This window comes from Ursus americanus, chromosome 5 (genome assembly GCF_024610735.1).
Source record: "Ursus americanus isolate L20-20 chromosome 5, mUrsAme1.1.p, whole genome shotgun sequence".
In the NCBI taxonomy this organism is placed as follows: Eukaryota; Metazoa; Chordata; class Mammalia; order Carnivora; family Ursidae; genus Ursus; species Ursus americanus.
The window spans coordinates 18,643,074-18,656,980 of record NC_142131.1 but is presented as its reverse complement, the minus strand read 5'-3'; the positions used below and the strand labels follow the sequence as shown (position 1 = coordinate 18,656,980).

Here is a 13,907-nt window from a genome sequence, read left to right as displayed (position 1 = left end):
GTTTTAAAAATCTGGTGGCTCAGTCGTTAAGCATCTGCCTTTGGCTCAGGGTGTGATCCCGGCGTTCTGGGATAGAGCCCCACATCGGGCTCCTCCGCTGGGAGCCTGCTTCTTCCTCTCCCACTCCCCCTGCTTGTGTTCCCTCTCTCGCTGACTGTCTCTATTTCTGTCAAATAAATAAATAAAAATCTTTAAAAAAAATAAATAAAAATCTGGTATAAGGGAAAAAAGTAAAAAAAAAATAAAAAAATAAAAATCTGGTATAATAATTTAAGTCACTTATTTAGGGCCCTTTATGAACTTTGACAGGTTAATTAAAATATCTGTTGACTATATAAAACTTTTAACTTTAGTCCTTAGATCACAAAATACATAAAGTTCAAAGATGTAGTCATTCTAGATATAAAAGACTTATAAGAGAGATTAAGGAACAAAATAAGAGCTGATATTAACTGTACCTCTGCTCTAGTCCTGACATTGTATTAGATTGAACAACATGAAGTTGCCTTATTTTGTAGCTAAAATAGTATGTAATATACTGGAAATTTCATATGGTTCAACATAACCCTTACTAAAAATTATATGTATTTAATTCTTATAAAAGATCATTTTAAGCAGCTGCTCAAAGGTAGAGCTAGAGCTTTTATTATTCCCATTTGCAGATAAAGATATAACTTGTCAAGGGTCACAGGATTAGTTGTGGTGAGACTTCAGTCCCAGACCTGCCTGACTCCACATCCCCTGCTGACCACCATGCCTTGTGGTCAGAAGAGACTGTAACCACTTGTTTTGTAACAAAATCTCCAGTTCCAGCGCTGTGGTTATAAAGTGCCCCTAGCCTTTCATCCCAGGTTAGTGCCCGGGCATGAGCTGAGGTTAAGGTACAAAACCAGCATCCTTTTACACTGTATTCTTCTTTTAACTCTGATTAATGAGTCCTGAGGATTGAAGTTTTCTCAATTGGGTACATCAGCAAAGCTCTACATGCCCTTTTAGGAGGCCCCTTTCTCCAGCCCTCATCACTGGTCCTAAATGTCTGTCTGAGACCAGTGACCAGCAGTTGGGCTACTCAGTGCCTTTTATAGCTGTCTCCAGTGTCTTCAGAAACCTCTGAAATGGATCATTTCTTTACTTCAAGTACGTTTGCAATGAGACCACTGTGTGTGTGTGTGTGTGTGTGTGTGTGTGTGTGTGTGTGTGTGTGTTTAAAAAATATCTTTTATTGTTTTTCTCTCTTGAACTGTGTTCGGTTATGTTGTTCAATGAAGTCAAATAATTCATAGCTTTGTAATTCCCCATTGTCCCAATCCTTTCCTTTTGTTTTTCCATATTTGTACAAGGTCACTAGAATATTGAGATTGTTTTAGATGTGAACCAGCTATCCTGCTGTGAATGCTGGTTTCCATATTTGTGCCCTCAAAGCCATAGTGAGACCTTTTCTGCCTTGTTGCCTAATGTATTCCCAGGCCTGGAATGGTATCTGGTACAGATTCTCAGTGGTAGATTCTCAGTGGTTACAGTATAATGACTGAATAGAATAAATAAGTGGATCAATATGTTTCTGCCATGTGTTTCCTCTCCATTGAATTACCTTTCCTTCTGAGTTGTCCAGGGAAAGGAAACAGCATGTGCAATGGGAGTCACAAGAATAGTGTGGTGTGTTTGGGGAGATCATTAGCCTTTAAAGATTGAACATAGAATAAGCCAGGTAGGATTCGTATGTGTGTGAGAGAATCAGACTCAGGGTTCTGGAGACATCGTGTTGAGAACAGTGTTACAGATTAAAGAATAGCATAAATCAAGAAATAGGGAGACTATACAGGGAATAATTGTTCAGGTGACATGAGGGCTGAAACTGAAGCAGGAACTTGGGGAGGATGGTAGCTTGAAAACAGCTGAGTAGTAGAATTATCATATAGGTGACAAACAGAAAATAAGAGAGTGATCAACAGTAGTTTTTTTTCTTTTAACTTGGAAAACTCTAGAGTTGGTGGCCATTCTGATATGTGTTATTTATTTATTATCTTAAGCAGTATTCAGGGGCAGTTGCTGAGAGTGAAAGATTTGGGACTTGAGCAGGGTTGTTGAGGAGGATGATGACATCTGGAACGATTACTTGGAAGCCAAGTGAAACCAGTGTCGAGTGGCGCTGAGGGCACAGCCGTGGTTGGTCACCGGATCTGTGGTGGTACCAGTCTACATATTCATGTGGGGGTCTCTCCTTCTCTTCAGCCAGGATGTAAAGCACGTTGTGGGATTGATCAAAGTGAGTGTGGTAGAAGGGCATGGATATAGGACGTTACAGTATCAGGGAAAGTGTTGTCATTTGCCTGCCAGTGACAGGGGCCAGGATTTGGCCCACTGGTGTCAAGGCTGGGTAGAGTCACTGCCTGTTAGATCGGTCTCAGTAAGCCAAGGTACTGAATCCAGGGTGGCACTGATGGGCTAAGTCTTAGTAGATTCCAGGGAGAGTGTGGAAAGGGTACGCAGCCATGTGGCTGAGCTTCACTGGTCTCAGTCAAAGTGTACCTGGTCAGGGGGTGCTGCAGTGACAGCTTTGAGCTTAGAGTCAGCAGAGAAGATATGGGAGGCTGGATGGGGAGATTAAGAGATAAGTTTGGTGAGCTGTTGTGAAGGGGTAGCTTCTATGGATTGAGGTATTTTAGGAGGAGTCTTGGACAACAGGGGTCTAGAGCCTGGGTGAATGACTGGATTAAAGTTAGATATTTGAAGGCACCGATTCAAATGTGGTAGTTAAAGTTATGGAAGATTTTTTAAAAAAATATTTTATATATTTGTTAGAGAGAGAGAGAGAGAGTGAATGGGGGAAGGAACGGGGGGGTGGGGAAGGAATCTCAAGTCGACTCCATGCTAAGCAGGAGCCTGACCCAGAGCTCCATCTCAGGACCCTGAGATCATGACCTGAGCCCAAACCAAGAGTCAGAAGTTCAACCAACTGAGCCACCCAGGGGACCCAGTCAAGATTTTTTTTTTAAAAGAGGATTTAACTAGAAGAAAGAGCCCTTCCCCTTTCATTTTTTCCCTCAAATTTTCCATTTAAAATTCTCTGTTCTATTTCCCAGGTTAGGGATTTTGACAAAGTATCATTTAGACTCATGATGTAATTGTGATACTCTCTGTATGTTGTGGCCCATATAACTTTCAACATTTAATGCACAATTTTTATCCTAACATATTAATATTCTCCAAACTTTTTCAGGCAGGTTTCAGATCTGATTTATCTTTGTATCTCTTCATTGTTCCTAAACATGATGGGTCCAAGACAAGATTTTTCAGGTTCTTTGGGGGACTGGTTAAAAAATAAGACTTGTAGAACCCCTAGCCTCCTCTCCAGGCAAGGATTCTGATTTAGTAAGTCTGGGTGTGACCTAGAAATCTGTATTTTTAAACACACTTCCAAGTAATTTCAACACACACCGAGGCTTAGAAGAACTCTCACTGAGCACAGGATCTTACAGTGTTTAAAACAGAGCTGTCGAAAGGGTGACGATCCCAGCTCTAGGCTGTTTCTCTTACCAACACATGGTTAGATTCGAAATGCTCTGATGGAGTAGAAAGAGATGAGGAAAACTCTTAATGAAAATATGCTCTCGGTATATAAGAGGGTATTCTTAAATAAAGCAGAGGTTTCAGTTTCCTGGTGCATCCTTTCCTCAGCCTATTCCACCAACGCTGATGTGACTAACACAAAAAAGTACATTTTATAGCCACAGATTGTATCTGATATCCACGAAACAGCTTTCCAAAACCCATGTTTTAGATTACAAGGGGGAATCAGGCAAAAGGATGCAGAAAGTGCTGTGTAAAATATGACGGTTAACCGCAAAAGAACCGAAAGCGTATTGTCTTTACAGCCTCTGGGCTGGTAATGTCATAGTTACGCATACAGAACAGAGCCCCCGTGGAGCGCATTTTAGCAAGTGTAAGTGGATATGTGTATATAAATGCATGCCATTTTAGCAGAGCCTTTGCTTTTCTGTTACAGAAGCAAAACCATCCTTGACAGTTGCCCATATTTGTCCATACTGGCTCTTCACTGGTATCCTCAGCAAATCAATGGGCACAAGTTTGAAGGAAAAGAAGGTGATTATATTCGAGTTCCAGAGAGGTTATTGGAAGTTCCAGAGGCAGAAATAATGGCTGGAAAAAGTACCTGTAAATTAGTCCAGTTTACAGAGTATAGTAGCCAGCAGTGGTTTATAACTGGAAACAATCTTCATGCCCTGAAAAATAAGGTAATCTATCATTTAAAGAATTGTGTGGTTGGGATCAGATTTTTCCTGAGCAGACACACGCCTCAGAATGCATGCGCTTGATCAAATTTGTGGTGAGGACTACACGTGGTGAGCTAATTATGAAACACATCCCATCTTTATGAACTATTTGTAGAATGTGTAGTCTCAAGTAGAGTTGGAAATATTTCCCTTCATGTTTTATTGAGTAAGATATATACAGGGGGAAAGTGAAAAATGTAGCCTTCACTAATATCATATCATGTTACATTCCCCACTCATGATGCAGTCAGACGGTTAAAGTGAGCAGTGTCGGCCGGAGGCTGCTCGGGAACTGAGATGGAGGTAGAATGTTGGCAGTGAAAAGCCAGTCAGATTCCCTGCATCCGTAAGCCAGCTAATTATTTAAATAGGGGCATTAAGCAAGTGACTAGAGTAACTAGGAAAATGAATCAAAGTTCAGAATTTACTCATGACACTGATTTTAAAATACCATCCATTTCTCTGTTCTTTGTGGTGCTGCAGGTACTGTCTTTGAGTGTGAAAGGTCAGCGTTCACAACCCCTGACAGACAACAATGAGGTTCTCTACAGGATTTATGCTGCCGAACCTAGGATTATTCCCCAGACATCTCTGTGTCTCCTTTGGAATCAGGCTGCTGCAAGGTACTTACTAATTCTTCAAAATTAAAATTCAGTCCTTTCCCGTTCTATTACCGTTGAGCCCAATTTCTGTACTGAATGTGGAGAGTGGCCTCAGGTGAGACTTTGGAGTAGAGAAAAATCTCTGCCATAAAAACGAGAAAGCAGCGTAGGAAATGGTCTAGTATTGGGCAGGCAGCAAGTGCAGCCTAGCAACCTCAGTACATGTTCAGCACTTCTTTATTATTACTGCTTCCATTGGACCTACTGTGACTTCTGCTCATTTCACATGACCTTTCTGTGGTTAGCTTCATTTACTGGGCAGGAAGGGAAATTATCTTTGCCCCTTCCATCTGGCTTGTGGTTCTTGATCTGGTGCTCTGTGTTTAAAGGGATTAGCAGGGATTTATAATTCTAGTCTACATATGACTTGGAGTTTATTTTGGAATTAAACCATACACGGGAATGGGAAGAAGGGAATGATTCTTCTGTAGAGTCTCCTTGGCCTAACCCAGCTTCAAGTTTCTGAGCCGTGCTATTACCCGGAGCTCAATCAATGCCGGAGGGTAAGGCTTTGCTGCCCAGAGGGTTTAGGGTCCAAATCGGTCGCTTGGTTCTGTTTATTCCTGACTTCCAGCGCACAGACTAAAATTCTAAATACATTTAACAGCTTTGTTGGGTAACCAACTGTCTTGCAAACAGCAAAATTCTGGTTAGCCTTTTTCTTCGTGAAAAAAGTAATTTTCAGTTGAAATTTTGAATGCCTGGTGACAGATCTTAAACTTAATACATAGGTACTGTGCCATCCTTAATATATAACTCCTAATGAATGTTTCAAACTTGAATCTGCAGTTGGGGTTAAGTTTTATGTCCTTAGAAAAGTAAAGGATTCAAGAGGCACTAAAGGGAGAAGGCCCAAGTGAGTGGTCCCCGAGGAGCCCTCACAAGGCTTGGCACAGGACACTACATTTGCTGTAATCACAACAAAGTTTTGTGTTAAAAGTCAGATCTTATAGTAGAAACATTTGAAAAAACCCTGGAAGGCATTTAGGTAATATAACTGCCTTGAAAGGAGAAAAAAAAAACCAAAGAGATGAAGAAAGAAATGTGGATAATCGTTTAAGGAACTTCTGTGGTTTGAAATACAAGGAATTGTGAAATGAGGAAGGGTGAAGAGTGCACCTGTAGTTGGCTCTGTCCACCTTCTGGTGTTTTCCAGTGCGAGCGAGGCATGCCTTCTGATGAAAGCCTGGGTGTGTGTGTGCTTCAGGTTAGGCACGAGTCCTGCTCTGCTGAGAGGACCAGCTTCTCTGGTATCAGGAATGCCTTTGCAGGCTTAGCGAGTATTGAGGTTTCTTCTTAAGGCGTCCTGTGGGACCTGTTGTATCATGTCTAGGACAAGATGTGCCCTCCAGTGTTTTTTCTCGAAAATTGGTCTGCTTAATGCTTGAGTAAAGAACACTTAAGTTCACTGAGTTATTTTTACTTGAAAAGCCATCTCAAATACCGTAAGTGTTGATAAAAGAACGGTGGTGACCATTGTGTTTTTGCCCTAGCTGGTTGTCTGACAGTCAGTTCTGCAAAGTGGTCGAGGACACTGCAGACTACGTGGAATGTGCCTGTTCGTACATGTCCGCGTATGCGGTCTACGCCCAGACCGACAGCTTGTCTTCATACAATGAAGCTTTTGTCTCTTCTGGATTTATATGTGTCTCAGGTTAGTTGTGGTATTTTTGACTCAATAATTTTGAATATTTATAAGAATGAAAGTCCGTCTTGCCATGTTTGCAAGATGCAAACATACTAATTTATCCGTACTAGGAGAAAATAAATTTTACCATTGTCTTATTCATTACTTCATACAACGGATGTTTGTAGAAGGCCAACTGTGTACTGATATAACGAATCACGAGGATACAATCAAGGATGCAATATAATCCCATAATAAGGTATAATAAAGAACAAGACCGATCTAACTCATAAGGAATATAAAATATAGTGTGAGACAGAAGCTAGATAACAGGGAAGGATTGAGTTTTTAGCGTGGTGGGGTAGAAGGCAGGTTCTCCAACAGAATGTCAGGATTGTCTGAGATCATATATGCAAAGCATTTTGTATTTTCATTTTAAAACCAAATATACAACCTCGGAGCTTTAAATACGCTCAACCACTGTGTTAAGAAAGTGTCTTTCATCTTCTACATCTAGGCCCCATTTCTGGCAAGAATAGGAACCTCAATTGTATTAACGTCTGTGAACTTATTTACCTACACCTTAATTTTTGAGAACTATAGGGTGTTCTCATTTGCTGTATTGATTATGTAGGTGAGAGTCTGAGAATTCCTTCAACTCTATTTGTGTTTCCTGTGCTCACTCATTCCATGCTCTAAGTCCTCCGTTACAGCCCAATGCTGCTTCTGTGAACAATGCGCTACCCAGAAAACTGTGTATATGGTAATTCTGGAGCCGGATTACCTGGGTGCAAATCCTCGTTCTGCCAGTGGCTGGGGCAAATTACTTAGTTTCTCTATACCTCAGTTTCTCCACCCATAATAAATGATTTCAAATTGTACTAACTCAGACATTTCGATATCCTAGTTTAATAATTTTTGTCTGTAAATGTGATTATCACTGCATTTGTGTCTTTTTTATTTGATGTGCAAACAATCCCTCTAATAGTCTTTATTATGAAACTTTTGTGGAGGTAGACACAGGTAATTAATTATTATTCTTTGTCCTGGTTACTTAAAATCTTTCCTTTCTAATTTCGTTTTATAAGATTATACATTTCCCTTAATTTATCTTAATTTTAAACCTAACAGATTCAATAGCAAAAGTTAATAATATCTTATTCTTAATAACATGTTTTATAAGGATAACATTTCTTGCTTGATCGATTCTTCTAGGCCCACGTAGTTCCCAAATCAGATGGAGACATCCTATTTTATTTCAATGCTCATATATTTACGGAAATTTCATAGATATAAAATAAAGCCAAAAGGTAAAATGCTGCAGTAAAATCTAGATGTAATTTTATATATTTCCATCGAGACATAAAACCAAGTGCTGCTGTGACCCACAAAAGTTCCTGGCTTGTTCTCAATACTGAACATCAAAACAGAGTTTGGAAAACTAAGGAAAGAATGCTATCTTGATTCTATAGAAAACTAGAGGACTATAACGTATTTCCTGGAAGAACTGTTAAGTAATATAGCTTTTCTTGCAAAACCAACACCTAAATATCAGTGTCTGCTTTTATTTTTTTAACTTAGAATCATATGTGAAATTATTGGACTTATTCCTCCCTGTCCATGACCCACTGGAGTGTATATTGTGTGTTCTATAGATTTAGTAGGAGACATAAAGTCCTCTATTATTATCTCAGTTTCTGCGGTCATGGGAGGATGATTGTCCATCCCTCCGATGGGCCCCAGGACCTAGAGATGAGAAGTTTATGTAACTTATGTACACATTTCATTTTATTTATTTATTTATATATTTATTTATTTCAGTGTGGGGCTTGAGCTCACAACCCTGAGATCAAGAGCTGCACGCTCTACTGACCGAGCCAGCCGGGCGCCCCTTACATACACGTTTCATAATTTATGTCAGACCATACCAAATATCCATCTGAACTTGGAAGCAATCTGACCAGCTCTTTTCATGAAACGTGGCAACATACTTAGACAGGAAATAAACCTTTTTATTTCAATCAGGACAGATCACAGTGTACGTCTGTTCCAGTTCTAGTTTGCAGGTCTGCTTAGTGTACTAGAGCAGAACAGCTGAAATGATCAAAGTGTGGGAAATGGGCGCACAGGCCACAGAGTTTAGTAATTCTCAGCTTAGAAAGATGAAAGATGAGGGTATATACCTCTGGCTTTTAAAATTATAAACTGGTTTACCAAATTCCAAGACATTAAGCTAAGGTTATGTTTTGAAGCTAAAAAGATAGAAAGGGAGGATAAGTGAACCATAACCGTGCACTTGGTGTAACAACATGAAACTCACTTTCAGAGGTGACTTGGAAGAAATACAACTTAAAATAACTTTACATCATAATGCCATAATGTTATAATTTTATAATGTAATTATTAAGGAACCTGCGCATGGTTTGAGTACCTGAGCACGGGACTATCTGGAGGATGATGTCAAAGAAGCCGACCTTGCTTCCTGTAACTGTTGATGTTGTACCAGGACAGACTGTTGTGTGGAATCATTGTGATTTTGACTCTAAATACAGTTCCTTTCGCCTTGTGATCTGACAAGACCATGTGGCATTCCATAATCCATTTCAGTTTGAATATCAATACGTGAGCTAGGTCTTATGTGATGTGCTTGTGGCTGAGTCTCCTATGTTTGGAGGGCTTTTAAGCTGAGATTAGAGATGGACCAGAGACCTCACATTTATGTCATTTGTTCTTTTTTTGTTCTCTTAAGGTAGAAAAATCATTTAACACATTAGTCAAACTAAAGCTTTCCCTTTTAGATGGCTAATGGCTTTATTTACGTGACAGATTACTAAGTGTATATGTCAACACAATATCAGTTTTACAGTTAAGTAACAGAAACTAATTGTCCATAAATTACGAAATAATAAGACTTACAGGATAAAAAAAACCCAATACAATCCAAAGTTCTCTGAGGCGTGCTTATTCTTTTGTCCAAGGTTTATTAAACTGCAAGACTATTCTAGTTATGGCTTTTATGTTTTACAAGCTGAGATTCTGATAGTTTTTTCAGGAAAAAAAAATACTTTTACCAGATGCCACCATTCATTTCAAATTTTTTTTTAAAGTAAGAGATTCTTCTAAAATTTTGTGTCACATTCTTCCAAAAATATCAAGTTCATATTCACTGTAATCATTTTTTTTAAAGATTTTATTTATTTATTTGACAGAGATAGAGAAAGCCAGCGAGAGAGGGAACACAAGCAGGGGGAGTGGGAGAGGAAGAAGCAGGCTCATAGTGGAGGAGCCTGATGTGGGGCTCGATCCCATAACGCCGGGATCATGCCCTGAGCCGAAGGCAGACGCTTAACGACTGTGACACCCAGGCGCCCCATATTCACTGTAATCATTGTCCTAAAATAGCCGTAATGATTGTGGGGGAAGCTATATCAAAACAGCTTCATTCTAACTATCAAATGGGAGAGTAGTTATTAACATGAACAGAAAAAAATGTGTAAGAATTTTTTTAAAAAACCATTTTGAAGAGAGAACTGCGGGTAGTAAGTCAGCTTAGTTTTAATTCTGACATGGCATAAAGATGTTGGGTTTCTCTGCATATATGGGTGTATTATTTAGGATGAAGTTGGCTGCAAGTAACAGAAGACAGCTCACATTTCTTAAATAAACAAATTTAGCTCAAGGTTGATTAATTCAGTACCTCACTGGTGTCCTCAGGAGCCCACCCCCTTCTCATTTTTCTGTCTTGCTCTCCTCAAAGTTTTGTTTTCTCAGTCTTGCCCCTACATGGTCTTGAGCTGGCCACAGCTCTCAGCATCACACAACATGTAGGCTTGCCAAAGGAAAGGCACTTATTTGGATCATGTTTTAAGAACAATGAAAACTTTCCTGAAAACCACCCAGAATGTTTTCCCGCACATCTCTTTGCCCAGAATTATGTCCTCTGACCTCACATAAACCAGTCTGCATCTGGGGAATATACAGCTAGAAATATAGACACAGCAGAGGGAGAGCAGCAAGTAACTACCTTTTTTAACTTAGTGTCTCCATTGTTCAGCACAGCCACTGATGTATGGTAGCTTCTCAGCAACTAGTTAAATTAATAAATAAATGAATATACATTGTTGATCTGACATACTCCAATAATTAGGTGTTCTTGTGACTATGTAAGTTAACATCAAACTTTGAGCTCCCAAACACTCTCGTTTTAGAATTTTTTAATAAAAATTATCCTGAAATACAGCACACTGTTTTTTTGCTTTCACTCAGATAGGTTAACACAGCACTCTCCAGTAGATCTTGCTGCAATGATCGAATGTTCTGCCCTGTCCAGTATGGTAGCAATAGGACTAGAACAAGTGAGGAACTGAATTTTTCATTCTGTTTAATTTTAATTAATCAAAATGTAGATAGCCACGTGTGGCTTTTGAACCTCTCAGGGTTAACACTCTGATTTTCTGGAGGTTGGTCTCCTGGCAACCTCATCCTTCTGGAAGAAGTCCTTTCCCCCCAAAACAGACCTTGTGTTCTGTGAGGTGATTCATACTGACTTTTGTTCAGTTGAAAATTGAAAACTTTTTGGGCTTGACAATTTTGTTTTCCTGCCTTTAGCTTCTTAGTAGCAGTAACCAGCAGGCACCATACTGAGAGGAGAGGTACAGAAATGTGGTAAGCAGTAGAGATGAGCAACAAAAATAAAAAAAAAAAAGTAGCAGTTGCAGTTAGCATTAGGTGGGAAAATAGAAAAAAAGGAAGCCGACAACATAATAACATTTAATAATGTGTAGTGAACATTTGGTTTTGTTGAGATTTATCTGTAGAGAAGACAGTGACAGATACATGGATAGATACAAAAGTTATGAACATTTTTCAGAGATTTCATGGCAAAAAGTATCAACATTTGGCTAGTGGAGTGATAACTCAGTAGTTTGGAAAGTGTATCCTATTTTTAAGGGATACTGATAGATAGTTTTGCTGGGTATGCATATTCAAACATTACCTATGTTTATATGCATACAAACATTTAAATATTGTGTGGATAGATAAGATCTTTGGTCCAATTTGATGATAACAAAAGAATCTAGCAGTTCTTTAGAGTTTTTCTTATCTAAATCAAAGATTATCAATGTTGTTTGGTTAAGGGTAGTTTATCTTCACCCTCACTTTCTAATGATAGAGAAAAGTCATTTGTGTTAGTGAACTTATTAATTGTTCTTTTCCAACTGAGTCTGTAACCTACATTGTGCTAGGAACAAAAATAAAGGGGGGCACCTGAGTGACTCAGTCAGGTCAGCGTCTGACTCTTGATCTTGGCTCAGGTCTTGATCTCAGGGTGATGAGTTTAGGCCTCGCATTGGGCTCCATGCTGGATGTGGAACCTACTTTAAAAAAAAAAGAAAAACAGGAGAGGAAAATTATTCAGTTAGCTGCTTGTTCGTTCATTCTTTCTTTCTTCCTTTTCCTTCCTCTCTCTCTCTCTCTTTCTTTCTTTCTTTCTTTCTTTCTTTCTTTCTTCCTTCCTTCCTTCCTTCCTTCCTTCCTTCCTTCCTTCCTTCCTTCCTTCCTTCCTTCCTTCCTTCCTTCCTTCCTTCCTTCCTTTCTTTCTTTCTTTCTTTCTTTCTTTCTTTCTTTCTTTCTTTCTTTCTTTCTTTCTTTCTTTCTTTCTTTCTTTCTTGATTTTACTTATTTGAGAGAGAGAGCACAAGCAGTGGGAGCAGCAGGTGAGGCGAAGCAGGCTCCCTGCTGAGGATCCTGGGATCATGACCTGACCCAAAGGCAGACGCTTAACTGACTGAGCTACCCAGGCACCCAGCTGTTTTTTGTTTCTACATAATCGTCAAGGAGTCAATTTTTAAAAAACTTTAGAGTACACCTTTAAGTAATACTTAGAATTATTATACTTTATTTTTTTTTAAAAAACATGCTATTTATAGTTATAACATTTTATACTCTTTGATTTACATATTTATATTAAAGGAATTTAAACCAAAAAATTATCACAACTTAGGGAAAACGGACTTGTAGATTTAAATCATGTATGCTAAGTGCTGCTATTCGTTATCAGGTAAGAAAATAAAGGGAAGTACTTAGTATATAATGCTTTAGGAACTTGGAAACCGAAGTATTTAGTTATTAAATCTAAGGTACTCAGTATCTTTCCCAAGGCCAGCTGAGGCTAGGGAACAGCCTGCTTGAGGTTTTTCAGCACCTTCTCCCATAAATAAAAAATGCATCCAGATCACTATCATGCATTATAGTTAAAGGCTAATAGAATCTAGCCCATTTTCCCGCCGCTGGCTTTGAATCCAGGACCACCACCAGGTGTCATGCTAGCATTTTAATTGAAGCCTATATACTTAATTAAATATTACTGAGCTGGTCAAGTTTAGCTGTACTACATTTATCTCATAAAATGTGAGTATAATGGAGAATTATCACATTAAGGGAAAAGGCTGTGAATAAGCTCTTCTTGTGAACTAGGAAAAAAAAAACCGGTTGACTCATGTATATTTCTCCTTTGTCCAGCACTAATCCCCTTGCCTCACATTGTTACCATCTACCACAATAAATGTAGAGTAAAGCACGTATTTGTGATCATGTGGCCTATTTGATGAAAATTGGCAAGGCCTTGCTTTTGAATCAGTATATTACACACACACACACCCTAAACCTTGAGTTTAAACTAGCTTTGATCATCACAGGAAATTCAAAGTGTACCTTGCTGAGTTCAGGCATCAGCTTCAGTAAGTTTATAGACTACCTAAGTAAAGGTGCAAAGTCAGGCATGACTCTGCAGTTTCTGGATATACTGTGTACCTGTGTGGGTGGATTTTGGAGGCCGCCCCAAGACCTGCACACCTGTCCCAGATCACCCTAGAGCAGCCTTCCTAAAATGGATTACTTTAGATTTCTTGGCCATATTCCTAGGCTAAGAGCCTTGACTAATGCAAAGACTCACTTCCACTGTGGAACTTTGTCTAACTTATTAAAAGCTAAACACACTGAAAGCCTTTCCCAAAGGGAGTTATGGGAGGCATTGGTGTATGGAATATTAGTTAGTGATAGACCCCATGTGGGCACTTTGCAGATGCCCAGTCCACGTATGCCAACATGCAGTTGGGTACATAGCTTCAGGGAAGATAATGAGAAAGCAAATGTTGAATAAATGCAGTCTGTCCTATTTGTCAAGGAGGCATTGGTAAATGGGGTACTACATGCAAAATACATGGCAAAGCAGCATATAGCTGCCATTGCTGTTTTGATAATTCTTAGACAAAATAACTCTATTAAGGACAAGAGGGATTAAAAGGCTTACGTGAAAAAATG

The 13,907-nt window shown here is 39.1% G+C and overlaps 1 protein-coding gene across 3 annotated transcripts in view; it reads left to right on the top strand.

Annotated features, from left to right (window-relative positions):
• The window catches only part of ADGRV1 (adhesion G protein-coupled receptor V1), a 507,877-nt gene that overhangs the window by 221,397 nt on the left and 272,573 nt on the right, over window positions 1-13,907 (top strand). For all 3 annotated transcript variants that reach the window (XM_045796286.2, XM_045796287.2, XM_045796288.2), the window contains exons 80-82: window positions 4,007-4,256; window positions 4,779-4,918; window positions 6,451-6,611. In XM_045796286.2, coding sequence (XP_045652242.2) covers window positions 4,007-4,256; window positions 4,779-4,918; window positions 6,451-6,611 — 551 coding nt within the window. The remainder of the gene's footprint in view (window positions 1-4,006; window positions 4,257-4,778; window positions 4,919-6,450; window positions 6,612-13,907) is intronic.